The sequence below is a fragment of the Crocodylus siamensis genome, chromosome 6 (assembly GCF_052110815.1).
Source record: "Crocodylus siamensis isolate JL-2025a chromosome 6, ASM5211081v1, whole genome shotgun sequence".
In the NCBI taxonomy this organism is placed as follows: domain Eukaryota; kingdom Metazoa; phylum Chordata; order Crocodylia; family Crocodylidae; genus Crocodylus; species Crocodylus siamensis.
Genome location: NC_143400.1, coordinates 64,737,250 through 64,764,025, shown reverse-complemented (window position 1 = coordinate 64,764,025; position 26,776 = coordinate 64,737,250). Strand labels below are relative to the sequence as shown.

General features: G+C 41.3%; 1 protein-coding gene across 1 annotated transcript; it reads right to left on the bottom strand.

Annotated features, from left to right (window-relative positions):
* Positions 1-1,054: 1,054 nt before the first annotated feature.
* Positions 1,055-24,503, bottom strand: ZBTB38 (zinc finger and BTB domain containing 38). The gene is made up of 2 exons (XM_090051993.1): positions 24,497-24,503; positions 1,055-5,518 (listed from the first exon to the last, which is right to left on the bottom strand). Exon 2 carries the CDS (start codon positions 5,516-5,518, stop codon positions 1,928-1,930), a length of 3,591 nt encoding a protein of 1,196 aa, XP_089908119.1. The 5' UTR covers positions 24,497-24,503; the 3' UTR covers positions 1,055-1,927.
* Positions 24,504-26,776: the final 2,273 nt, after the last annotated feature.

The window sequence follows — 26,776 nt, the reverse complement described above, 5'->3', positions numbered from 1 at the left end:
TATGGGCGTTTATCAGAGCAACCCCATGGTAAAAACTGCATATTGCAGTTATTGTCTTCCTTGGCTGTTTTTATAAAGTTACTTTTCCCTACCTTCTTCAGAGTTAGATCTTTTTGGTTTTGGCAAAACAGAACAGTAAAACTGGTTTTGAGCCAACCTCCGCCAGCTGTTGGTAACTTATGGCCCTCTCAAGCTCTAATTGTTATCAGGGCTTTGGCTGCAACATCATAGGGCCATCCGCTCTGACAGTCTTTTAACTACTGGCACATTGCCATGGGCCAATGGATTCTTTACACAGAGCCCTAATTGTGGGTGGGAGTGAGAATTTCTCAGATGGAAGGCACAAGCAAAAAAGGCCAAACTATTTAATGAAGGAACTGAAGGGATCTGTTTTCACAAGCTGGAGAACCAAGCAAGAAAGAACGAGAGAGGAGAAAAATGTGGACTCTGCCTTATCTGAAATTCTATTAAGATGTCTGATTCACAGAAGGGGAGAAATCAGAATAAAGGGAGGTGTATCTCTGGGTAGTGTCACATTGTAGAGATCTGGAACTCTGATACTTTCATAACAGACTGGAGGTTAGATATTTTCTTTGCTAAGTTCACCACGCTGTATTTACAGGACTTAAGAAGTTTGGAGAACCCACAGAAAGGTATAACTCAGAGTGCCGGTGTGCGTCACTGGATGCTCAGGAGGGCTGAGGCCTTCACTAGGATTTTAGGATAGCAAAATGGCATTTGTAGTTTACGTTTGGGAATATACTTAAATGATATAGGTCTATCCGGTCCCACAAGGGCTAAGAAGCACATGGACTCCAGCAATTAGTTTCACTTAAACCAGAGCAAAGTCAATCCAGAATGGGAACTGGGCCAGATTCTGAATATGCAGCCATAAAGACTAATCTTTACTTAGAGGGGAAGGGAATTGCATTCCCTTACTAAAAATCTCAGAATACTAGTAATTAGTTTACTAGAACAGAATCAGTGACTTCTCCAAGTGCTACTTTATGAAGAGCCACCATGAAGTGAAGAATTTCTTTATACGTGTTCTTAAACAAGATCGTTCCATAGCTCCATGCCATGAGAATGAAGCAATTGAGTTTTGTTTAGGGAGCTGGTCTACCATGACATTTATAGTAGGGACTTCCAAGATTTATGTAGCTTGGAAAACAGTATTTTTAACTGAGGTGAGCCTTTATTGAATACCATGGGTATTGTGAGTGGTGTTTCCAACCTGCACTGTCTCTCGGAGAACCACTGCTAACCAATATAACTGTAAAGTTGAACATGGACAATGTAAATTAGGGTTTATTTATGCTGTATGCATTAAAAGGTTTGGAACAGTCTTCCAAAACTAAGCTATATTTTAATTTATTCAGGTTCATAAAACATTTACTGTATTTACTTTAAGATGATGTATACATGTTTTTTTAAATGTTGTTTACCTTATAAACATATTGCCATTAGGTACATTTGTTTATTTGTTCAAATGAAATACAGAAGCTCTTATGATAAATTCTTCCTAACCTACATATTTATTATATCCATCATGATTCCAACTTTGATACAGTATATTTAACACAGTTCAATGGGTAGTTAGTTGTAACATCATATGGAAGGGTTTTGATTAGACATACCATTTTCTTCTGTTTAAATATTATCTCCCTCCACCATGGAAAAAAAATATTTTAGGTCAGAATTTGTTCTTCATCATTTTGAATTAGCACTATTGCAAATATTCCTATCTTTGTTGTTAAGCTTCCCCCCCCCTTTTTTGCATATACTAATATATGAACCATTTGGATGAAGATACGTCATCTTCATTTTTACAACTTGCACAAGTTTGATTTTTTTCCCCATTCAGTACCTAAGTCTCTGTCTCTCGCTATATTTATGATTCCCCCCACCCTTTTTTTTGAACTGTCACTCAGAGTATGACTTTTGGAGACACGTTCTGTATAGAAATCACTTCATTCCCATCTGCTTCTAAGAAATGTTGATTCTCCAAAGGTTTAGAGCTGTCATTACATAAATACTCTTTTCTATCCTGTGGAGTTGGGCTTTTGAAGAGGTGTTTCTTTTGGTGCATCCCCAGAGCAGCTGCTGTCTTGCAAATTTTGGGGCACTGAAAACAAGCGTATCCTTTTCCATTATGTTCACGTGCATGTCTTTGCTCATGATTCCTTTTGGTAGAAAGATACAGAAAGCTCTGTAAGCAAAACTGACAATGATAGCGTTTTTCTCCGGTATGAATCCTTTCATGTATTTTGAGTGTTTCATTTAAAGTGAATGCTTTGCTACAGTATTGACAGACAAAATCCTTAACACCCAGGTGAATACGTTCATGCTTCTGCAAGTTTCCAGGAACTGAGAAACACTTCCCACAGGTTTTGCAAGTATAGGGCTTTTCCCCAGTATGACATCTCATGTGCATTTTTAGTGTGGATGGGCTCTGGAATGGCTTTTGGCATAATTCACAAATATAAGGCTTTGAAGTAGTTACTTGCAAATGTACATGTTCCTGGCTTTCTTCAGTGGAAGATTTCTCTCTTTCACAGAGCTCACAGTGAAGATTGGGCATTTCTGCACTTTCTTCTTGGCTGATGCCTTTTTCTTCAGTAATGCTCCTAAGTCCATACTCTCTATCACATGTATTTTGACTTTCAGTACTGGAGGTCTTGTTTTCATGCTTTTTTCTCCATTTGGCTTTTTTCATTTTTCTTAGTTGTTTAGATTTCTTTTTTGGTTTGTAATTGTAATAAGGTCTCCAGGGTTTGTCAGTGGAATCTTGATCACTTACATCATCACACAGTTCAGTCAGTTCCATGCATTCTGGACTGAAAAGTCTAGGTGGGCTTTGTTCTTTTCTCTCCGTTTCAGTCTCCTGAAGCAGATTGTCTTGTTTAGACTCACGTTTGGATCTTCTGCCTCTCTTACAAAACAGTTTTGAACCTAAAATATGCCTTTTTACAATAGCCTCATTCCCAATTTTTACTGTTATCTGACAAAGAGGAGCAACGTTACTATGTGCAGATGTTCCAGGTAAGGCGGGTTTTGCAATGTAGGTTTCAGTTTTACTAGATTCTTGAACAATATTTGTAGTCTTACTAGATGAACCTCCAGGTCCTGTGATATACTGAACCTCCTCTATTGTTTCTCCTCTGTTATACAGAAGTGTTTTCTTTTTATCTTTAATGGTTTTTGCTTTAGTAAGGCTTTTGCCATAATTATCTGACCCATGTTTATAGTCATCATTTATGATCTGATTCGCTGTATTGTTTGAGGATCCTGTCTTACTGCATGCTATCGAAGTGACTGTATTACTGTGCATTATTACTGTTGAAACTCTGCTACTGTGCATTATAACAGAGGGTGCAGAACTGCTGTAGTTGATAACAGAGGTTGAATTTTCATTCACATTACTGAAAGACAGAATGGAGGAACTGCATTCCTGAGAGCCAGAATCATGTTCATTTGCATCTGTGGGCATTGATTTTTCTACAGCATAAAAGTCACTTTTAAGGTCAGAATTTAACACTCCTACTCCCCAAGAAGAAACATGCTCAGTATTGACAGAAGATGTTGCATCATTGCATGAAGACGTATCCAAGGAGACAGCTGTATTGTTTGTTAAAATATTATTTTGAAAATTCAGTGAAGGTAGTTCAGCACTGAGAGAATTCTGAATAAAGCAGGTGGTAGAAGTTGCTTCATTAACCTGGTTAGTTGCTTGCACATTTTCATATGAAGGATTTCGGTAAGACTTATAAGGCAGCCTTCTGCATTTCATAGGTAGAAGCCTATAAAGTTTGTAAGGATACATGCTTGGCTTTAAGCCTCCATTAGCTGTTTTCTTATTTACTGAAAGCCGATGGTCTATTGCATGGAAAGATTTCTGATGGTTTTTGAGTATGTAATAGGTCATAAAAGTCTCAAGGCAGAAGATACACTGATACCGCCTTTCCCCAGTGTGCCAGATTTCATGTCTGGTCCGATATTCAGCTAATGCAAACACCTTGTTGCAGTAATGGCAAGGATAAGTTCTTCTCCATGAATGCACATTTGCATGTCTTCGAAGGCTCGATAATGTTACATAGCTACGTTTGCACACAATGCAAGTGTATAATATCTGCCCGTCAACAACTTTTATCAAATGGTCTGTTTCTGGCAAAGCGCAGCTTGCAGTAGAGTAATCAGTAATATTGTTTTCAGACAGCAAATGCTCTGTGTTTGCATATGACCTTCCATTTCTTCCATCAGTAGGGGTATAATCTTCTGAAAAATTTTGCTCATTCCCATTGTGAACAGATATACTGCCTGATCTCACACAGGTCTGTTCATGATTCTCCAGCCTGTTTTTATTTGCAAATTGTTGATTGCAATATTTGCATATGAAAGGTTCCTGATGCTGCATGTGAAGCTGAAGATGGGTTCTGAGTAAGGCTCTGTCTTCAAATGATTTAGTACAACAGTTGCAGCTGTAAACAGGTGGAACAACTGCTGCTACTGATCCAGAGATATTGGTAGAATTATTTTCCTCTTCTCTGGAAAAAAGGAAATCTCCTGTCTTACTGTGAGATTTTGGAAAAGGAATAATGGCTTGATCAGTAACTATTTCACGTTGACCTTCTGTTTCAGTTACTGTGGGGGCTGACACTTTTGCTACAGCCAAACTAGTACACTGGGGTTTAAAGGCCAGCTTTGGTGTACTACATGTCTGTTTTACCAGTTGAACTAGAGGTGTTGTCTGAAGTGTTTCATAACTGTCTTCACCCTTTTTATATGCAGGACTACTGTCATGTTCAAAAAAAGGTGTACCTTGAAAAGTATCACCCCCAGAAGAAACTGCGTAGGAATGTTCAGCTAATGTGATGGCTGGCTCCGCTTCTTTGCACACATCATCCCTATCAAGGCCGACAGTGGATGCTTGTATTGGCTCAGATACCTTTTTAAAATTTGCTCTCAAGTCAAGTGGAGAAAACAAATTATTACTGTTTTCAGTTTCAAAAATTGAAAATGCATTTGTGATTCTTGGCCCATTTGTGATAGCTGAGTCTTCATGTCTTTTTTCATTTTTTTCTTCTTTGACTGATCCCTTTTCAGTAATACAGAATCCATATGGGCAGGGGGAACTTGAACAATTAATATCTGTAAGATCTTCTAAAAATGATATTCCCAGTTTTTTCCCTGCAGCTGCAAGATCTGTTACTGTCTCCTGTCTCTTTACAACTACAGTGGAACTGTAAATATAATTAAGTATTTCTGTGAACACCTCAGCCTTGAGATCATCTAATTCTAACACATGCCCAGAAATACAGATTGTACGACTCCAAAAAATGTTTTTGAAATAAAGGCTTGAAGCTGCCAGAACATTACTGTGGGCTTTAAATTTGGTATCTTCTACAATTATAGTGACATCACATAAAATGCCCCGAATGCGTTGTTCATTTAAAATGGAAAGTACTGTATCACTGTGGAAATCATCCTTGAGATCCTTTGAATGGGACATGACTGTCATCTACAAAAGAGAGAGAGACAGAAAAAATACTTAAACTTGTCAAAACCAATTTCAACCCATTTTATAGAAAACCAGGCTTCTAATAGGCAACATTCACTTGTTTTTTTTTCATTCAGATTAAAAGCATGGTGAAATTAGGCAGGAACATATTCAGGTAGTGGGTTTCAGTCCTGTAAACAATATTATAGGAACTAAGGTAGCAAGCACAGTTTCTGATAGTAGATGTTAACAGGGTCAGGCTTGCTAGAAAACATAATTTTAAAGGGATTTCACCCTCAGGACTTACGTAAAAATTGATCAGTTCTATGGAAGTTATCCCCCCCCCCCCCCCCCGTTTTGAAGAAGAGAAAACACCTTCCTAACTCAAGTGGATTGACGTGTTCATAAGTTCTATACTAAGGTATGTTTTGTCGTGATGTTTCATTGAGGATCTTCAATAGCTTTTAAGTAGTATTTACGAAAAGATCAGGGATGAAGCAGCTCTGGAGCTTCTCAGTGACAAGACTCTTTTGAGGCGCAGTAGCCACATTTATGTCTTATTTGCTAGAAGTCTGAGATCCAGATCTGAAAAGAGCTAATGGTGCAACTGATAAGGTTTGTTCTGATTGAGCACAAAAATTAGACTACATTCTGAACCCTAAAATGTGCCTTCACAGCACCATATATAAAACATATTTTGTTTTGTCAGTGTAGATGTTTTTAAAATTTATGGTAGTCATTGATAGTATGCTAGTAATAATAATACTATAATAATATATTTCTATAGTAATAATAACTACAGAATACTGTAGTAATATTAATATAATGTTTTACCAGCTGTAAATTGGTGTCACATTTGTCTGGGGATCTTAGAGATGCAGAAATCTACTGTCTCACTTCAAGTTCTTCTGAATAAAATTTGCTAACACTTTTCCAGGACATGGCTGTGATGGCCTCTCTACATAGTCAGGTAAAAGCTGCAACAGGATCTAGTGTGCAATGCATACAATTATGCATCCTGCCATGCCACACATGCCTAGCAGGAGGTGCGATTGTGGGATTGCACATTAGATCCCATCAGACCTTATTGCTGGTGCAGGAGAAGCCTGGGATCAGAATCCCTGGCTCTACTTGTTACTGGCATGTGTCAAAGGAGACATCTATTCATAGCCGTCTTTTCTCACCAGTGAGAGAAGTTAAAAAGATCCTCACTACTTCTATCCACTGCTGACATCATCAGAGCAACATGTAACAGTTCTATATCCAGTTAACAATTATTAGAGCCAGAAATCTGCCAGTGTACCATTTGATAATGTTCTCTTTGGGTTAATGTAAAAAAAAATCATCAATTGGGATTATAATGGATATATTTGAGGTCAAAGCGTGCTTATGCATGGTGGCCTGGTAAGCCAGTACTGTATCTTGAGTCCCAAATGTAAGGTTTTGGTTAAAAACTTTAAATCTCTAGTTCTTTCCATCCTGAAGGTTACCTTGAAAACATGAATCAATTACAGGGAATGATGCCTGCCTGAGTCTTAATACAGGCTAAAACAAAAGTTCTGAAAGAGGTGTGAATTACCCTATTCATTATTACTATGTGTTGCACTGAAGCCTACTTATTATAGTGTAAAAGACAACCTTGTCAAGTATGTTACTGCTAACCAAGGCATGTAAGATAGAAGGATAGTCACAGAATCATAGGGCTCCTGTATATGTGTAGGGAGGTTGCTCTGAAGTACTGTAATTACAGCGTGTCAGAGCAGACTTGATTAACTGAATCTGCTGGAGTGTGTTAATTACCAGTATTATGTGCATCAGTATCCCTGTACTGAAAAATGGTGGTGGGGTGCTTTAAACTAAAGCTTGTTTGAAAAGCTTTAGTTCAAAGAGCCCCACTGCCATTTTTCAGCATGGGAACACTGATACATATGACGTTCCAGGTACTTTTAATTAGCATGGCTCTTGGAACTAATAAAAGCACTGCCCCCACCCCCACTGCACCTCCTGGAGCATGTCTATAAATGCCCATAGAATCATAGAAAATTTGGGTTGGAAGGGACCTGAGGAGGTCACCTCCTACTCAAAGCAGGATCATTTCCAACTATATCGTCTCAGCCAAGTCTTTATCTAACCTGGTATTAAAAACTTCCAAGGATGGAGATTCCACAACCTCTCTGGATAACCTGTTCCAGTGTTTTATTACCCTCCTAGTGAGTAGGTTTTTCCTAATATCCAACCTAAACTTCCCCTGCTGCAACTTGAGACCATTGCTCCTTTTTCTATCATCTGCTACCACTGAAAACAGTCTAGCTCCATCTTCTTTGGAACCACACTGCAGGTAGTTGAAGGCTGCTATTAAACCCCCTCTCAGTCTCCTCTTCTCCAGGCTAAATAAGCCCAGCTCCCTCAGCCTCTCTTCATAAGTCATGTTCTCTAACCCCCTAACCACTTTCATCGCCCTCTGCTGAACTCTAATTTGTTTACATCTTTTCTATAGTGGGGGACCCAAAACTGGACACAGTACTCAGATGTGGCCTCACCAGTGCTGAATAGAGGGGAATGATCACTTCTCTCAATCTACTGTCAACACTCCAACTAATGCAGCCCAGTATGCTGTTAGCCTTCACAACAAGGTCACACTGTTGGCTTATATTCAATTTCTTGTCCACTGTTACCCTCAGGTCCTTTTCTCATATTATAGTACCTAGAGTTGTCTTGTTGACACCAACAAACGCTTGCTTTTTGCTTATTATGATAATATACACTGTATTATCATGAGAGGCTTCCCATTTTTTGTATCTTGTGGCTGTATGTCAGAGTAAAACCATTGATGTTGTAGTCTGGCTCTTGTTTGTACTGGAGAAAGATCTATTTAGATCTCCAAAATTATCCTAATGAAGTTTAATAGTTGGTAATTTAAAATGCACAGAATTCAGGAAATTTAAAGTTATGCTTCACACAGCACATACATTAAGCAATGAGTTCAGTAGTGGTTGCTGTGATATAATACTGTACTTATGGACATTACAAGGCTATTAAATTACTTTTTCTGGAACAAACAAAATTTTCTAGGTCAGCTTTTTAGATGTTCTTTTTTCATTAAACTTACTTGATTTAAAATAAAAAGCGTTGGGTATTAATTTATGTTAATTAGAATAAAGACCTGAAATTTGCACTAATTCAAACTGCCAGAATAATTATGTTTGATATACCAGAAACTACTTTCTTCCCAAAGCATACCCACAAGAACACTTTGCTTGAGGCAAGTAGCCACAGTCCCACAAAGAGATGTACTATCAAATATGTTTCTCATTGACAAGACCTGAGATTATATCCAATTTGCTTATATGATATCAACATTAGAAAACAAGAATCAGATATCAAAAACAGATTTCACAACAAGGGCAATTTATAATATTACTTTCTGAATCTAGGAAATAAAAATACTTTACCTCCCAGTGAACAATCGAGTAAAAACTTGTAAATATTTTTCCTACCATTCTTTGTAGTAACATCATTGGTGTTAGTTTCATAGGCTAGTGATCTGATTTGTTGTTATTAATTATACTGGATTGCTTTGCCTATACTGAATTAGTTTATACATAAAGTCTATAATAAATATTGTATCTGTTTTAAATAAAAAGAATGATTCTTCAAATAGTTACTTCAGTATATCACCATTATAGGCAAACACTCATGTTTTGGTTTTATAACTATATATACATGATTGCAAGCCTTTAGAGTATATGGATTATGGATGTTGCCTATTAAAATGAATCTGCTTAGTAAAATACCACTCCTTGTTGCTTTCTTAAAGATAGCAGAAATCATTATCTGCTATTTAAACATTAATCTTTCACTATGCCCTACTGTAAGAGGCAAGAATATGAAAGATTAATCACCTAATTTCTGAACCATCACAGCTGCAACACTGCTCTTACACTACCACTATCTCCTATTGCTATACATGTCACTGAAAATACTCCAACATAAACTGTTTTTAGACATAACATTTTTCCCTTCCTTGTCTCAGCTACCACAATCCTAAAATATCTGCCAGTTCATGCATGTACTGTTTTGCTATTGCTTTTACTTCATATGCATCTTGACTTTAAATTTGAAGCTGTGCAAAATAAGTATTAAATGCTACTATATCAGAGTGCTCCACTCAGTCTCCACTCAGGGTATGTACAACCATTTTGTAGAAGGTAAATAGTTACATGATGTGGTAGGGATTTGTCCAATTGCTTTCAAGAGAGCTATGCTACTAAGTTCTGAAAGCCAATAATTAAGCTCTTTTGATAGGTTATACAGTTATCTGTTCTTTAGAGAAACTACCCCAATGGAGGTTAATTTGTTCTCATGTCTGCTCTTCATTATAGTGCTGTGAAAACAATTCCAATATTCATTACCATGTATGCTCCTAACCATGTAGAAACTCCTTAGTCATGGTAAATAACTGGATTATACAATTCAAAAGCCTGCCCCTAATGGACCAGCTCTTATTCTTTATGCTTCTCTGTCCATTATACCTTTTTGCTTTGACAATATGTAATTATTGTTTTGATCTTCTATTTTTTCTTGATCCAGAAATAAGACATTTTCTGATGGTCAAAATAGCATACTTCAAGCAAAACCTGAAAGTTGCTTTGCACGTTTTATAGCTTCCTGTGCCCTCTTAGGGGCTTCAGCAGCAGAAAAACATTTTAGATAGGTATATAATTAGGTAATACCCTGTCCTCTGCATGATCAAGATCTAGACAGGTTCTGCCCAGTGATTAAAACTTGACACAGTTTCAGAAACACCCTTTACACATTCATCAAGAACCTAAAGAATTACATTCAATCCATTGACAAAACTACAGGGTTGCCAGTTTTGGCACCACTTGAAGAACACTCCAAAATAATCTTTTTTTACCTAGGAATGGGGGTTTATGACTATAAATGGAATCAATATTAGGGATAAATAGAAAAGCCAAAGATTGTGACATCCAAGCACAAAATATGATGAGCTGTGCTGCAGGAAGGATTTTTCTATATTGCTTGTTAAAGATAATTGTATAATAATACACAATAATAATTACATAGTAATACACAGCCTACACCACATGGACATGTGCACTCTGAAATGTTTTTAGAGTGAAGAAGCTATTATTCATTTATCATTACTTTTGAGGTTGAAGTAAGCATCAAAATCAAAGGGTACCCTATAGGACTGCTAGTGTCAGATAACACAAGCCAAAATAGCTACTTCTAAAGAAAAAAGAGTTATGATTACCTAGTCTCTCCTCTTGTTACATATTTGGAATCAATTACCAAGCAGTGCCAGATGTTGAAGTATGCCTCACTGTGTCACTGAAGAGTCTATCAACAATGTTTGACGCCTGGAGTTGGAGTAATTGCGAATTAGGCTAAGTATAGACAGTCAAAAAGCATGAGGTTGAATCAATTTAGTCTTTGCAGGTTAGGCTAAGCTGCAGAGCTTAAACTGAGAAGCAAGTGAACAGACAGTCACTTTTGATTCAGGAAATGTAGCCACATGCCTGCAGTGGCTCAGGCTAGAAGCTGGGGGGTGGGGATGGTGGGTACTAGAGCACACCTCCACCCTGCCAGTCACTGCCAAAGGGAAGGAACTGAAACTCCAAGGCTTCCCCTCCCTGCTTGAATGGAGGGGGCATGGCCAGACCCCAGCCCTGCGCTAGCTAGGGTCTACCTGGGCAGGGTGGGGGCAGGGGGAAGCCCCTGCCAGGCTGAGGTGGGGGTGGGTGGAGAAAAAGGTGGTGACATTGACTTCATAAAAGCTTGAACAAGAATAGTCCTCTCTCTAAAGTGAGCATGTATTGAACACAGCAATTTGCAACCTCAAGCACACAACATAGAACAACCAAAAATCTTCACCGAAGCCAAGATACAGCCCAGTGAAACACAGTGAGAGCACACACAAATTAGTCTAACTTAAAATAGAATGTAATAAACCAAAAAGACAAGAGAAAGCCTTGTATGCACTGTATAATGTAATGCCTTGTGTGCACTGGAAATGTGACATGAGTGTGTAACAGAAGGAAACAACCCTACGGAGTCCTGCTGGCTGTGACTGTGAACTACAAATCCTAAAGGCACCTGGAACAGGAAGTGATGAGGAACCCTGCAGAGTCCTGCTGCTGTAAGTCTGGACTGTAAATCCCAGAGACCTCAGGGGCAGCAGAAAGAGGAAGCGGTCACATAGCCCAGGCTGGCTGCATGCCAGAGAGTCCAAGCTGAATGGAAGAGGGATGCCTCTGCACAGCAGATGCCTTCTGGGAGCAGAGACTGAGGGGCAGTCCCTCTCAGGCTGTTTTTCTGGCCCCCGCTACCCTCAGCCCTGCCCCCCACCCCTCTGCTCCACTGTTGAGTTGGCAATAGCTTGGCAGGGACTGTGCCCCACCCAGGCAGACCCTGTTGTGGTCCCCAACTGGGTTTCTGACTCACATCCCGTTCTCAGCCACCTCTCACTGCTCTGGCTAGGGAGAAGAGGGGTGGGGCCAACCTTGCTCTCTGGAGCAGGCAGAACAGCCCATCCCAGGGTTGCAAAGCATCCTTGGATGCTAGGGGACTCTGATTTAACTTTAACCAGGAAGAGGTCTGAGACAGAAGTTTCATAAACTGGTTTGACCAGTGGCAATGCATAGAGGATGCATGGGGGTATACGTGCACTTCCTGAGAGTCCTGGTGCACCCCCAGATGGGTTGCACTCCCCGCCACTTAGGCAATGGGCAGGGGGGGCAGGTGGGAGCACCAGTGCCCCCCCTGTGAGCGCTGGCTGGGGAGTGGGAGCACCTGGATGAAGCACTGCAGCCACTTCCGGAAGCAGTGCGGGCTGCTTCCCGGTCAGCACCATCAGCTGCAGGGGAACCCCATTCCCCCAGTCAGTGAGATTGGCCATGGGGGGGGATTCTCCCTGGTCTCTGACTGGTCACTGTGGGGGGAGGGGCACGTGCCCCCCTGACTAAGGTGGCACCCATCGCTCATGGGTTTGACCTAAATCAGTTAAGTCTGAGACTACGTTCAACCAGGTTTACCTTAAACCAGCTTCAGTCATTTTGAAACTGGTTTATGTGCACTGAGATTCTGTTCTGTTACAGGTTTAAACCAGTTTCTGATTACTTAAATCAGTTTATGTGTAACTTCTATATTGCTAGTTAAAATTTATATAATAATACACTGGGCAGCCAACACCACATGGACATGAAGGGTGTGCACTTTGAAATGTTTGTAGAGTGAAGAAGCTATTATTGATTTGTCAATATTTTTGAGATTGAAGTAAGCAACAAAACCAAAGGGTACCCTATATCAGTGTTTCTCAACCCATGGGTTGTGACCCAAAAGTGGGTTGCAAGAGTATATGAAAGGGTTGTGGACAAACTTAAAAAATGGATCAACAAACTGGATTCTCCTTTAAAGGAGAAAAACTCAGGAAACTGTGGCTTTTTCCTTGCAGTTCTGGCCTACAAGGGGAATTCTGGCTTGCAAGGAGCTGCTTGGGGTCCCCCATGCCCCACATACCCACCCCTTGCCCCAAACACTGAGGGGCTGGGGCCTGGTAGTGGGGGGTAGAGGGTCGGGAGTAAGGGGCACTGGGTTGGGACTGGCCATCGATATTTACAAATGGGTCCTGGTACAAAAAAGGTTGAGAACCACTGCCCTATAGGACTGCTAGTGTCAGATAACACAAGCCAAAATAGCTACTTCTAAAGAAAAAGAGTTATAATTACCTAGTCTCTCCTCTTGTTACACATTTGGAATCAATTACCAAGCAGTGCCAGATACTGAAGTATGCCTCACTGTGTCACTGAAGAGTCTATTCCCAATGTCTGAAGCCCGGAGTTGGAGTAATTGGAAATTAGTGAACAAAACATGGACGTTTCTGTGCCTATGCAAAACAAAGAATGTCAAAATTCTTTTTATATGTGTGCATATATATGTATGTGTGTGTGTGTGTGTGTGTGTGTGTGTATACACACACAGTACAGTTGCATCTTATGTGTATTTAACTTACACGATTTCAACTATATGCGCTTGGCTGCTGGGGCTGGCTGCCAGGCGGGGCATGGCGCATAATGTGGCGTTGCATGGTACTGCCGGCACACGCTGGCATGGCTGGGGGGCTTATGTGGGACGAGGCGGCGGAGGACGGGAGGGGCGAGGAGTGAGTGTGGAAGATGCAGCTGTTGCACTGCATGCATGGGCTGTGCAGTGCCACACTGTGCCGCGCCCGCCTTGTCCAGGCCCTGCAGTGGCGGCTGCTCGGCACTGAAGCCTGGCGATTTCAACTATACGCAATTGCAACTACAGCTGTCCTTGGAACGTAACCCCTGCGTAAGATGTGACTGTACTGTAGATAGATATAGATCTATCTATCTATCTATCTATCTTATTTCCAGGCATTCTTTTAATAAGAAATCTGAAAGAGGTGCTAGTATCTCCCAGTTCTTACAACATGATACTGTTTTATTGTATGATATCATACAATTATATGTAGGATATTATTTGTTGTATTTTTGTATTCACTAACTGAATTTTATTAAAAGCTATTAAAGTTTCTTAACAACACCTCTGTATATGCTGTTTGTCTGTCTCCCTAGGACTCACTAATGTAACCAATCGCATTCACTGCATGGCTTTGTATTTTGACCTAAGATAGGCAAAACATCAAACAAAATATTTCATGTTTGCACCCTACACTATTACAGAAGTTTTCCATCTTGTTATTTCAGGGTCTGCTGCCATAACCTCTCCCCCATCACATCTTTTTTGTTGGTATTTTAACCCTTTGCAGGAGCTGCTTGACTGATTGACTCCAGAGGCAGGACACTTTGTTACAGATTCAAATAAACCTTGGTTACAGATTCAATTCTTGGACACACTGGCTTAGAATAAACATAGGTAACAGTCCAAGAACTCCCCTTTGCATAGGTGCCAACTTTGTTTTTTGCTGGTGGGTGCTTGCAGACCTGAAAACACCCCCTAAAACCCATCACTTTACTTTTAACATGACATGTTCCTGTGCCAAGCCCTGTGCATGCCCAGAAGAGGCAGCAGCTCTGCAGTGTCTGTAAAGATCGAGTGCTTTAGTGGGGCTATTTTGGCACTTTTACCTAATTGCTGATAGAATCAGCTTTAGCTAAAAGCACCCTGCTGAAGTGCCCGATCTTTACAGACGCTGCAGAGCTGGGTTGAAGTAACTCACTATTTCTTCCAGTAAAGTGCATTTTTTTAAATGTCTGCAAGCGTGACTGCATGTGTGCTGAGCATCCACTAATCTTTTTTGGTGGATGCTTGAGCCCCAGAGTACCCATGGAGTCTGCACCTGTGCCCCTTTGTAGTTTATTGGCAAAGGGATTACTGAACCATTAAAAAAAAAGGTATAGCTACAAATCCGCTTGCATGTTTCCTTTTCTAGGACCTTGATTCTTCTTGTAAACATAGGATAATACTTCCCTTTTCTGTGGTATATCTTCTTGAACATCTCTAGATTCTTAAATATATTTTTCAGTGATCTTGTTTCTAGATTCTGGTTTCTAGATTCTCCCCCCCCTGCCAATATTAATTCAGGAAAGAGTGGGGCACCTGATAAATATGCAAATGTGTGTGTGAATATTGGCAGATCTCTCAGATCCTTAAGTGTGGGCTGCTCCTTGTTCACTCTTTCACTAAGAGGATTCTGTTTTCACTTTATTTATTACTGCCCCAAATTCACTCTTGCTTCTTATAGTGGCATTACAAAGTGAAGTTTTTCCAGGCAGTCAAAAAGAGTTTTTCAACTCTATCATCAGTTGCTACAACTGATACCTTCTTGTAAGGATTACTTATCTCACCTAAGAAGTTAGTAGCCTGTGGGTGTGTCCCCTTTAGCAGCAGAAAATCAGAGTGCCATACCACTGGATTTGCTCCAAAATTTAAATTATGCAACTTTAAAAAAAATGCATTTCCCAGTGCAAACAAAGGGTTAAAATGTCATCATTGAAGGTATAAATTGTTTTAAACAGTAAAATCCTCAAAATATCTCCCCCAAAAGGCAAAACTAACTCATATGTAGTCTCATAGCTTTTGCTTTGCCCACAAGGTGGAGCTGAATTCACACAAAGAATTAGAACTATTTTCCTTTGTGTTACACAATGGATGAAATAATGGCTCTTACAATGCAAGGATGAGGAATCAACTATGGCTGCCAGGGAGAATAGCATGATGTATTAAACTTCATGACAGTGAAATAAAGCAAACCTCTCATTTTAATTTAACTCTAGAGCATTTAATTAATTGCAGTTAATATGCATGATTAATGCATTAATTGGTTCTTTGCTAATTTTTTTAATGTGTTAATTGCACATATAGTTTTGCAGCCTGCGCTGGGGCTCTGCTTTGCTGCCTCTGGGCCTCCCAGTGGGGCAGTAGTGGCAGTGCAGAGGATTGCAGGACAGCATGGGTGCAGGCTCCAGGTGGCTATTATGTCTGGGGGAGCGGGTGGGAGCGGTGCGCATACAGACACACAGAGCAGCAGTAGCCTGCCTACGACCAGGAATACAGCCCAGTGTGTAGAGCAGTGCCACGTCATGCCGGTAAGTTGGTGGTGGGGGAGAGGTGGAGGGAGAGGAAAGGGGCGAGGGGCAGATCGAGGCCTCCATGGTGAGACAGGGAGTGGGGCAGGTGCTGGGGCCCCCTGGGGTGGGTCTTGGGACAGAGCTGTGGGCAACTTGTTCAGGGGGGTGAGGGTGGTTTCCTGCCACTGCGTGCACCCCCAGGGGAAAGCATGGGGGGCATGTGCCCCTCAGATCTGTGCTTGGGTCAGAGGTGGGCTGCCCACTGTGGGCTTGGGTTCTGCGCCCTGCTGTCTTTGTCCCAGGAGCTGTGGGATGCCATGTAGTGCCTCCTGCTGCCCAGTGGGTAGGAAACACGTGGTGTGGGGAGCACGTGGTTCCTGGGGCAAAAACAGCAGGGCACAGAGCCCCAGCCTGGAGCAGGTAGCCCGCCTCTGCCCTGCACACAATCCAGGCACACATGATCTCCATGCCTTCCCCAGGGGTGCATGTAGCAGTGGGGAGCTGTGCCCTCCCATGCCCCGGATGAGCCACCTGCAACTCTGTCCCATGACCCACCCCAGCCCTGGGACCCATTCACCCCAGACCTGCCCCTGTCCCACTCCCTCCCTCACCATGGCAGCCTCAATCTACCCCCCCCCACTTCCCTCTCCCGCCACCTCTCCCCCTCCACAGACTTACCTGCTGGGCATGGTCAGTGTGTGCCTGTGTGCGTCTCCATCTCTGTGTGAGTCTGTGTGTCTCTGTCTCTGTATGTGTGTTTGAGTATGTGTCTGCCCCTCACTCCCAAGCCACAGCCCCCCAAGACCTGCTGCTGCCCATCGTTCCTGACCCCGCATCCTGCCAGGTCATGCGGGGACCCCCCCTTCCTGGGGTCCAAACCCCTCCCTCCCACAGCCCTCTACACCTTAACAAATTGCCTCCCAGACACACCATATCCATCCCTCAACTATACAAAGTACCTCCATAATTTTGAAGTTTTAGCTGTGCGATTAACATCACAATTAATTGCAACTAATTTTTTTAATCACACAGCTAATCACAATAATTTTTTTAATTGTTTGACAGCCCTAAATTCCAAGGTAACTCTTTGCTGGGTTTGAAATAATGTTTCTTAATCATCAGAACCCTTAAGAGCTTTTCTATTATCCAGACGATAACTTAAAAGGTGCTTCCTATTTATTCAGTAATAATTACAATCTGGGCTAAAGTAAACCTTTGGCAGAAGAGTACGGTATTTACTAATTTAGGATATAATTATCGTTATATAAAATAAGTATTGCTACTAGGGACCTATCCAAATTGAGGCAGCAGACAGGAGATTTCACAGGCTGCTCGCAGTGCCAGATGCCATTTTCACGGGCTTACCACAGCAGAGATCCTCCACTGTTGCTGATTGGCCAATGGGCCCCACTGGCACTGCACTCACTGCTGATTGGCTGAAAGGGCTGCCTTTTGCGCTACCCTGCCCCTTGCTATCGATTGGCTGAAAGGGCTGCCCTTCATATGGCCCCTCCCCTCCCTACTGATTGATGGACAGGACCAGGGCTGCACAAAAGGCTGCCCTCTCAGCCACACCAGCAGCAGAAGAGATAGCCACCATCTTGGCTGCATCCCTTCATGCTGGTGACTTGCATCCTACCAGCAAGCTGCAAGACTGGGCCGCAGCGGCCACTGTCTCCTACTGGGAATCAGAATTTTATTTTAGTAAATTTTTTTCTGGAAATTCTGTGCAAAATTGTGGAACTGGTCATTTTACTGGTGTTTGCAGAAACCAGTGTTTTTGTGGTTTCTGCAAAAACTGTGAAATTGTGATCTGAGTAGTTCCTAATTATTATATCTGACAAACTAGGCTATTGCTGAATAAGTTAGTTTATGTGGTGCAACCCTCCCTTGCCTTGTAGATGATTTCTAACTAACATGGCTAACTAATGCTCTTATAATTATTGCCATCTCACAGTAAATTTTATATTAAACTTTATAAACCTCGCAGTAATTTTATATTAAAATGCTGAATGGTACACTGCTTTTTAGAGGTACTATAATGAACGTAGTTATTCTTTCACTGAAAAAAAAAGCACAAACACTTTGAAACTATATAAAGTCTCACTGGGTGAAGTGTGAAACTGCAGAGACCTTATCTGTTGTAGGCATATGCCTACAGGGTATTGAGTGTAATAGCGAATCCAAGTGCAGGGATTTACATACTGTATAGCTAGACAAATATTATGCAGCTATGAGCCAGTGATAGCAAAACAGCCATTGTTGGCTGACACTTTAGAATAATAATGCCAGATAATCAGACTGCTCTGTGGATAGTCACAGAGGAACTGATCTCAGTTCCTTGTCTTCATTTCTCACACTGTATTTTTACTGTATACTTTGAACATACTATTTTACCCCAACTGCCTTGAACTGAGTATGTATGCCATTCTGTTATTTCCAGTACATTAAACGGGTTGTATTAGGAGTTTTCTGAAAGGATGGGGGAGAGGGGCAGGAACTCCTTTCCTTGGCTTGAGGTCACTAATGCAGCATCAGGATTGCATTTACCCTCATCTGTATTGTGCTCGTCCACAGCATAAGGGCTGGCCAGTAAGTCTACTTCACCTTTCCTTCTCTTCATGCTAAAGAGCATGTGTCCACATGGAACTGCGTACATAATTTACAAATATTACTGCATCTAGGGTCCTCATGTGAAAGGGGGGGCAGCATTAAAAACATAATTCTGAGCTCTGAACACATCTCCAAGTCCATCTTTCTGTCCTACTCTAACGTGCCCTTTTTCAAACATGCAGAAAAAGATTCATAAAAGTATCACACTTACACATAAGGGTGAAGTTACATGTTACACTTAGAATGTACTAAGGTCATTTAAAATGCAAACATCTGCATATTAAAATTCATTATATTCTCTAAGCATCTGAAATTTACACCAATTCAGGCAAGGGTTAAGTCTGCATCATGTTACTTATCCTACGTTAGGGTAACTTCAGTCTGCTCCATAGTAAAAAAAAAAAAAAGAGTAATCTGCTGTTCTCCAGCATCTTAGAAGGTACTGCACCCTTCTTCCCTTGAAAAGGGATAGAACTCAGGAGTGCTTGTACATGTGGCAGGGGTTTAATCCCCAAGGTTTTATTTTATGTTCTCTAAATTGAAATGGTGGGTTTTTAACTGAAACCCACCATTTACATTTTTTCTGTTACATTACGGCAAGAGGCCAGATTCTCTTTTATTTTTTTTTTGGCAGAGCTGGAGCCTGCCTGCAGCTAGGGGGCGAGCTGCTGGTGGGCTGAGTGGCCCTGGTCCTTCTCTCCATGGTGGTGGCACCCCTGGGACCACCTGGGTGGAATGCTAGGAGGCTGGATGCTGCCCCAGGTCAGAGGTAGCACCCAGCTCAATCCAGTCGTACCATGAGCCCGCCCAGGGAGCAGTGCCTGGTGGATTTCCAGTGGGCAGACTCAGGGATGACTTGGATCTAGCTGGGTGCTGCCTCCAAGTGGGGGGAGTATTCAGTCCACTAGCTGGCCACACACCGAGCCCTGGAGGTTGCCACCACCACAGAAAGAAGAACTGGGGCCCCCACAGCTCAGGGGCCGCTCAGCCCACCGGCAGCTCACTCCTTGGCCGCAGGCAGGCTTCACTGGAAAATAAAGAAAGGACTGGACCCCTTGTTGCCTTTAGCAGGTGTTTGCTGAAGGCAGAAGAGGTGAGGGGCCTAATCCTTTTTTTTTTTTTTTTGGCAGAGCCTGCCTGCCTCTCCTGCAGCTGGGCAGGGGAGGGGGAAGGCAAGTTGCTGGTGGGCTGAATGGCCCGTGAGCTGTGGGGGGCCTCAGTCCTTCCCTCTGTGGTGGCAGTGCCCTCTGAGGCCACCCAGGTGGGCTGCTAGAGGGCCAGGCATTGTCCCAGCTTGGAGGCAGCACGTGGCTGGATCCAACTCTTCCCTGAACCTGCTGGGGCTTCCAGCACTCTGTGCTCTGTCCCTGCTGCCTCCCTGCTACCTAGAACAGCCCAGGAACAGGCTGGCTTGCTCATGGGGCAGCATGGGGAGGTAGCAGAAGAGCAGCTGGGTGTGCAGGCAGCTGAAGGTGGTGGAGACAGTGCATAGGCCACTGGAAGCCTGAGGGACTTAGGGAAACTCAGGTTTGGTGGGCTTTCAGAGTCCCATGTGCCTTCCCCATGACCTTCTCAGGCCACCAGCACACCTAGCCTCCCTCCTGCCTCCTCCCCATGTTGACCCAGGGGCAAGCCATCCTGTTTTCAGGTGCTCCCAGGTGGCAGGAAGATAGAAGGGACAGTGCACAGGGTGCTGGAAGCCCTGGCAGGCTCAGGGAAGAGTTAGATCTGTCCGGGTGTTGCCTCTGAGCTGGGGCAGTACCCAGCCCACTAGCAGCCCACCCGGGCAGCCCTGGGGTGCCACCACCCCAGAGAAAAGGACTGGGATCCCCCCACAGCTCAGGGGCTGCTCAGGTTGGGCTGCTGGCAGTTTGCTTTCCAGCCATGGGAGAGATGGGCAGGCTCCTCCTCCAAAAAGAAGGATTGGGCCCTTCATCACTTCTGCCTTCAGGAGGTGCCTGCTGAAGGTAGAAGCAGAGAGAGGCCCAATCCTTTTTTCCTGTGGAGCCTGCCCTCCTCTCCCATGGGTGGGGCTAAACTGACAGCTGCATTATTGCAATTTGCAACATTGCAAACTTAACTACATCTGGATGTAGTTAAGTTTGCAATGATGCAAAGTCATTTAAAACCCCCAAAACTGGCACACATGTAATGCGTGATGACATTAAGCCATATAAATTATGTTTTCATCATGTGTACATCGTGACAACTGTCAGGTGTACAAGCACCCCAGATATCCTGGTTCCTAGCCATGCTCCTGCTTGGTAGGCCTCTTGAGGCAAGCTAGAGCTGTGCAGGCAAGAAACAGTATTAACCCTCAGTGTGAGACTGCTCACAGCACATTCTAACTTTAACACTGTTTAACATTCCACCGATTTAGTACGGTCTAAATGTAACACTTCTAAGTACATTTTTAGCAATAGTCCTAGTTCTTATGCTTGCCTTCATCAAATTAGTTTTCTCCTAGCAAACTAATATGATAATATGAGCACTGTTACTGTCAGGAAGGCGACAAGTAATTACCTAAATGAAACAATAAAAAAGTTAATAACTTAGTTTGGAGAAGTGCTTGCAGCTCAAGGCACAGTAACAGTTATCTTCTTCCTATACAGTATGTTCTGCTCTTTTGTCTGAAATAGTCTGCAAAGCCTGTTTTCTCAGGTGCTTGGGTTTTCAAAGGACTTGGCAGAATGGGGCTTATAGTCAGATGCGGTGGGGGGAGGGGGTTGGGATTTTATTCTGTTCTTTTGCATGGATGATCTGTCTTGGTACTGTGATTTTTACATATACAATAATAAACATGTTGTTTTATGGGGTAGAGCCCTTATCAATTATCCAATCATCCTGTGTGTTTCATGACCCACCCTAAAAGCTCAATGGTGCTGTGGCTGTTCTTCTAACCCAGATGCTATGACGGCAGCTTTTTGGTGTGTAACAGTTTCATCTCTTGATTGCCAAGAAGGATTCCAGTTTAGAAGTTTGCTGTTCACTGAAGCAAGGCACTTCCTTCAAACCCAGAACTTGCTCCTGCTGAAAAGCCGCAGGACCCAACTGAGCTTTCGCTAAAACTTGCTAGAGTCAGTGCAGAATTACACAAACACTGTAAAAATAGTTTGCAAGTGTGCAAATCCATTTCAGAAGTAGTGCAATTCCAGAAGTAGTACAAAATTGTTCCCAGCTGATATTTCAAAACAGTCATGGACTTTGAATGTTTTGCTACTCATTTGAGGTAATTTCACATCTGCATGCCATGACATGTGGCATTCCTTCCTTCAGAGTATATGAAACTATGGCTTAATGGTTCCACACTGTCTGTTAGGCAGTCTCCCTGTTAACAAGAGTGGAAACTATATAGAGCGTTGCCAGCTCTTGCAAATTTCTCACCAGTGGTGGGATTTTGGCCTGGGTTGGTCCCAACTCTAACAATGAGGAGACAACCTTCTCATGAATTTAGCCTGCCTGAGGAAAAACTCCTTCTGACTGGCTTCCTGCCCCCATCTCTTGGTGTCAAAGCACCTAAACAAAGCTTCTTCCTTGCCTCTCAAGCAGCACCACTGTACTCTGACATGACAGAGTAAACAGTAGGAAGAACCCAGCAGCTCAAGGCAGCACCATGCTGGCCTCCATCTGTGTCATCCATGAAGTCTGGATACTTTGCTCCTCCCCCTTCTTCTTCTATGCAAACCTCGGTTGGGGGGAAGAGGTGGGGAATTAGGAGAACTATCACTACAGTTGCCTCATCCCTCCCAGCCACTGTAAACCATGCTCATGCCCCAAAATGAGTCTGTTCCTCCATGTGAGCTTTGTAAAATTAATCTTATGTGCAACTATAAGCAAATCCCATTAATAAAATGAACAAGACAAGTTTTAAGAAAGGAACAATCAGCCTTTGTCTCTTCACCAGTCTAGAGAAAAAAAGTCAAGCAATTGCATTAACTGGCATATATCCAAATACTTCTGCCAGGCAGAAGATTAACACGTGACTTGCTGCACTGCTACGAGAAACTCAGCAGGCCTTGCATCTTGTGTCTCTTCTGGAACAGTCTCAGTATTATTTCCATCTTCAGTTTGTTATATTCTTGTTCTGTTGATAAACCGTTTTCCATCCTCCTACATTTATGACCTTAGCTCACAGATAACGGTAGTTATGAAGCTGTGCTTACAAACTGAAAGTTTCCCTATCTTCCTTTTCATGGTTTTATTCTCATTGTTAAATTTATTAATTGTTATATCTCAATAGCTTTAAAACAAAAAAAGCAGGTTAGGCATTTTGGACAATAATGTTATATTCTGTTATTCATTCAATTGTCAGAATTAAAACTGTAAAGTAGTGTATTTAATCTTTTCTTTTCCAGTTTCTGAGGAGGCCTCCTACAAATATCTGAGCCCATTTGTAACATTTTTCAGAATTATAAAATGGGAGTTTTATATGTGACAATGTTATGGAGAATTTATTTCTCATTTTACATGTGATACCTATTTTTCTGATATGATATTAAAATGAACATTACTACTTAGTTTTGCCTATCATGGTTTTCCACAGTAGTTATGTTTCAACTAGCATCTTATGATGTATTTTATAACTGTGGACAGTGCAATATAATAGGGGGGAAATTATTAAATATTTGGGGTAATTTTTCCAATTTTTTTTCAGTTAAAATACAAATTCCACCTTCCCCCATCCAACAAATTGTGTTGGTCACAGTTTCTTACTGAACTGATTACTGTGACATGATTGATGACTGTCTTTTTAAAATCATAGGTCTGTGCAGTTGGTCTCAGGCAAAATTCAACTCTGCATTAACAGCTAGTGGTCTGTAGAGTTGGTGCATGCTGCAGGCTTGGAGTACATATTTTAGATTTTCACTCTGGTCAGATTGTGCCACTGAATGTAGCAGTTAACAGGACTTGTGCTGGTGAATCTAGAAGGCATAACTCAGAGCTCTGGGCTCTATGAGTGTATCTAGGATTTTTAAAGGGGGGTGCAGATGCGATAGTGCATTGTCCTAACACAGCACATTTTTCTCTAGGTAAAGAGAAACTAGATGCTTTGCTAATAAGCTACATAACTAGCACTGTATTATTCAGTTTAAGGTCAAGGAAAAACAAATAACTTTATTGAAATATTCAGTAATTCGCTAGATTATATATAAATTGTAAAAACACAACAGGCTAGTTAAAAATAGTCAAAAAAGTAAAAAGATATGGTTTAGTTATTTCTGTAGTCATTATAGCTAAATATACATCTCTTATTCAAATTCTTAAAACAAAGTTTAGTCTTCTTGAGCATCTTGACCATGCCGCCGATACTTCACTCAATATTAACTCAGGTGTAGAAATGACTATTACCCCACAGTTAAGACTTGTAGCCTGAACTAAAAACAGTCTGCAGGGCTATGAAACAGAAGAGAGGCATTACCAGGAATGGCTAACAGGCAGCAAAAATGCAGAAGAAAGGACAGTTTGAATAGTGGAACATTAAAACCATTAACAAGGAAAGACGGTCTTAACACCTATGGAGTGAAGACAAATTAGCAGGAACCAGATAGATTATAGTAAACCATGACATCAACTGACTCCCTCAGTGTTGACTGAATTGAACTGCCACTGTTCCTCTTAGGTAACTGTTTTTAAAGTTGGGGTACAGCATGAATCAAAAGGGGATTCGACTGCATGACTACACCCCCAACCCATAGATCTTCTGTTGGGTCCAGTCCTGAAGTTCTCCGTCATGCAAAACTGGTACTGATTTCAGCTCTGATTAAAGATGTAAAGACTAAGCCCTCACATCTGGTCCCATCTCACTTACCCGAGCTTTATACTGGTTTCAGTAGAGTTGATTTGTTCTGTTCTCAGATCCAATCAGCTGCTATGAATTTAAAAACAATCACTAAGTATAGCATTATAGAGGGGCCTGCTATGTCTCCAGAGTTGGTCTTGTATTTCCACAGTTCCCTTTCTCATGCATGTGAAGTCACAATATTAGAGACAGTTTATTACAGTGGAACAAATGTCAAACAAGTTATAGATCTAAAACTGTATAGACATTTCAGAACCTACAGCTTTCCTAATCAGACTGATTAAAATTAGAAAAATAATGTAGAAATAACCATGCAGTACTTGGTGTAAAATCACACAGCTTTGGTTATTGTGCTTGTATCTATGCCTGATCACATTTTATCAAAAAACATACTGTACAATAATAAAAGGTAAACAAGAGAAATATCAGATTCTGGCATATTTGTGGATACTTACGAACATATTTAAAGTGTTCTCAAAAATTCACATTACATATAATAGCATCTCTGTTAGAGCTTGTTCCAAAACTGACTGAAATCAACAGAAGTCTTCCATTGACTTCAGTAGTTTTTAAGTCAGCCTGTTTGTTATACATGTCCCAACAAAGATATTCTCAGAATAAAACCAGAGTGGGGGAAGAGGGGAGCCTTGTATTTCCTCCCCTGTCATTTCTAATCATTAACATCTTAGTTTTTAATTTAAACACTTACCAATGCGTCCACTAGTAATGATCTAGTTAAGGATCTAGCATATGCTTATGACCAATGCCTTCCTGAAAAGCAGTATGAAAGCTTTCATTCCACACATAAAGGAACATTTTAAAACAATGGCAAGATACATCTCTGGCATAATTTCAGTGTGACTTGTGTCAGGGAGGAATTTGGCTAAACATATTTTACCTACTTTTTAAAATACAGGAATTAAGAACCCCCCTGGAAATTTAGTATTTTTATGCCTTTGTATTTTTACAGTTTTCAAATGGCTTTGCTTATGGTATATTCTATTGTTGATAATGCTCAATAAACTGTTAGCATTTCATCAAATCTAGTCTCTGGCCAAATTTTGTCAGTGCAGACTCCACCAAGCCTGATATGCTTATTTGTTCTGAATTAGCAGTGCTACTCCTATTTTGATGAAAAGGATGAGAATTGCCTGAAGGTTGCAATCTGGTCCTTGAATCATCTCAGCCAATCCACACAAGTAACTGCTTTCATTCCTCTATAATTTACTTTTTTAAAAGACAAAAAAAAGTACTTCATTGCCATGACTTCCAGACCTGGTATTTTGAGTAGAACAAAAATACCATAAGCAATGGGGTTTTCATGAGAAATCCATTTATCTAAGGCTAGCTCCAAGTCAAGTACAGTATATAAATCTTGCTACTAGACACTGGCACTAGTCTCAGTCCTGGAAAGGCTGAGCACCTTCTGAAAACCAGTAAAAGGAATTGTAGGTACTCAGAATCTTTCACAAGTGGTCCAAGCTTTCTTTAGTAGGATTAGGTGTTTTTACCATACATTTGTATGGTAATTTTGTCTAGTCAATCTGGGTTAATTTAAAGCCCATGAAAGCATGGAAAGGCTTCCACTGACTTCAACAGGCTTTGGATCAGGCCCTTGGAGAATTAATAATCTGCTTTGGGACATGCTTGGTAACCTCTGTCGTGATGATTTTTGCTATGCATTCATTACTATGAGCATATACTATGCAGATAGATTCCACTGGTTAATATGCATTCACCAATGCACATCTGCAGCTTTAGTAAGGAACCTTTTATTCATATATGGTTGCTAAGGAAACAGGTTACGGGCCAGAATTCTATCTGAAATATAAGCAACCAGTTGTACTATGACCACTTATTAAAAACAGGTAAATGGTAAACTTGGCAAGTACCTTATATAGCCAGTATAATTTAAAAATTTAAATTTAAGTGATATTTGGTTTAAACTGCCAATGACATCTATTTTAATTGTCATTGAAAATGAACTGTGGCTGTCTATACACCATATTGAACTGTTTATTAAAAGCATTTTTGTTTAGTACTATTAATAGAGTCCATTTAAGGAATATTTTCTAGAAGTTAAAGTATTGTTCATTCCTTTTATATCTTCCTGTTTGCCTTCTAACCCAAAGCTTGATTTTTTTCATCAAACTATTTCAAGATAGCTAAACTATGATTCAGCAAATCACAATTCATATGACTTACTCCGGCTCATGTGAGTAATACTACTGGAATCAAAAGAAGCATTATCTTCCTATTGAACTATTTATATAATTCAGAAAAACCTAT

Bases quoted from the DNA above. Each gene is read 5' to 3' on its own strand.
- ZBTB38 (XM_090051993.1), bottom strand. From the start codon at position 5,518: ATGACAGTCATGTCCCATTCAAAGGATCTCAAGGATGATTTCCACAGT.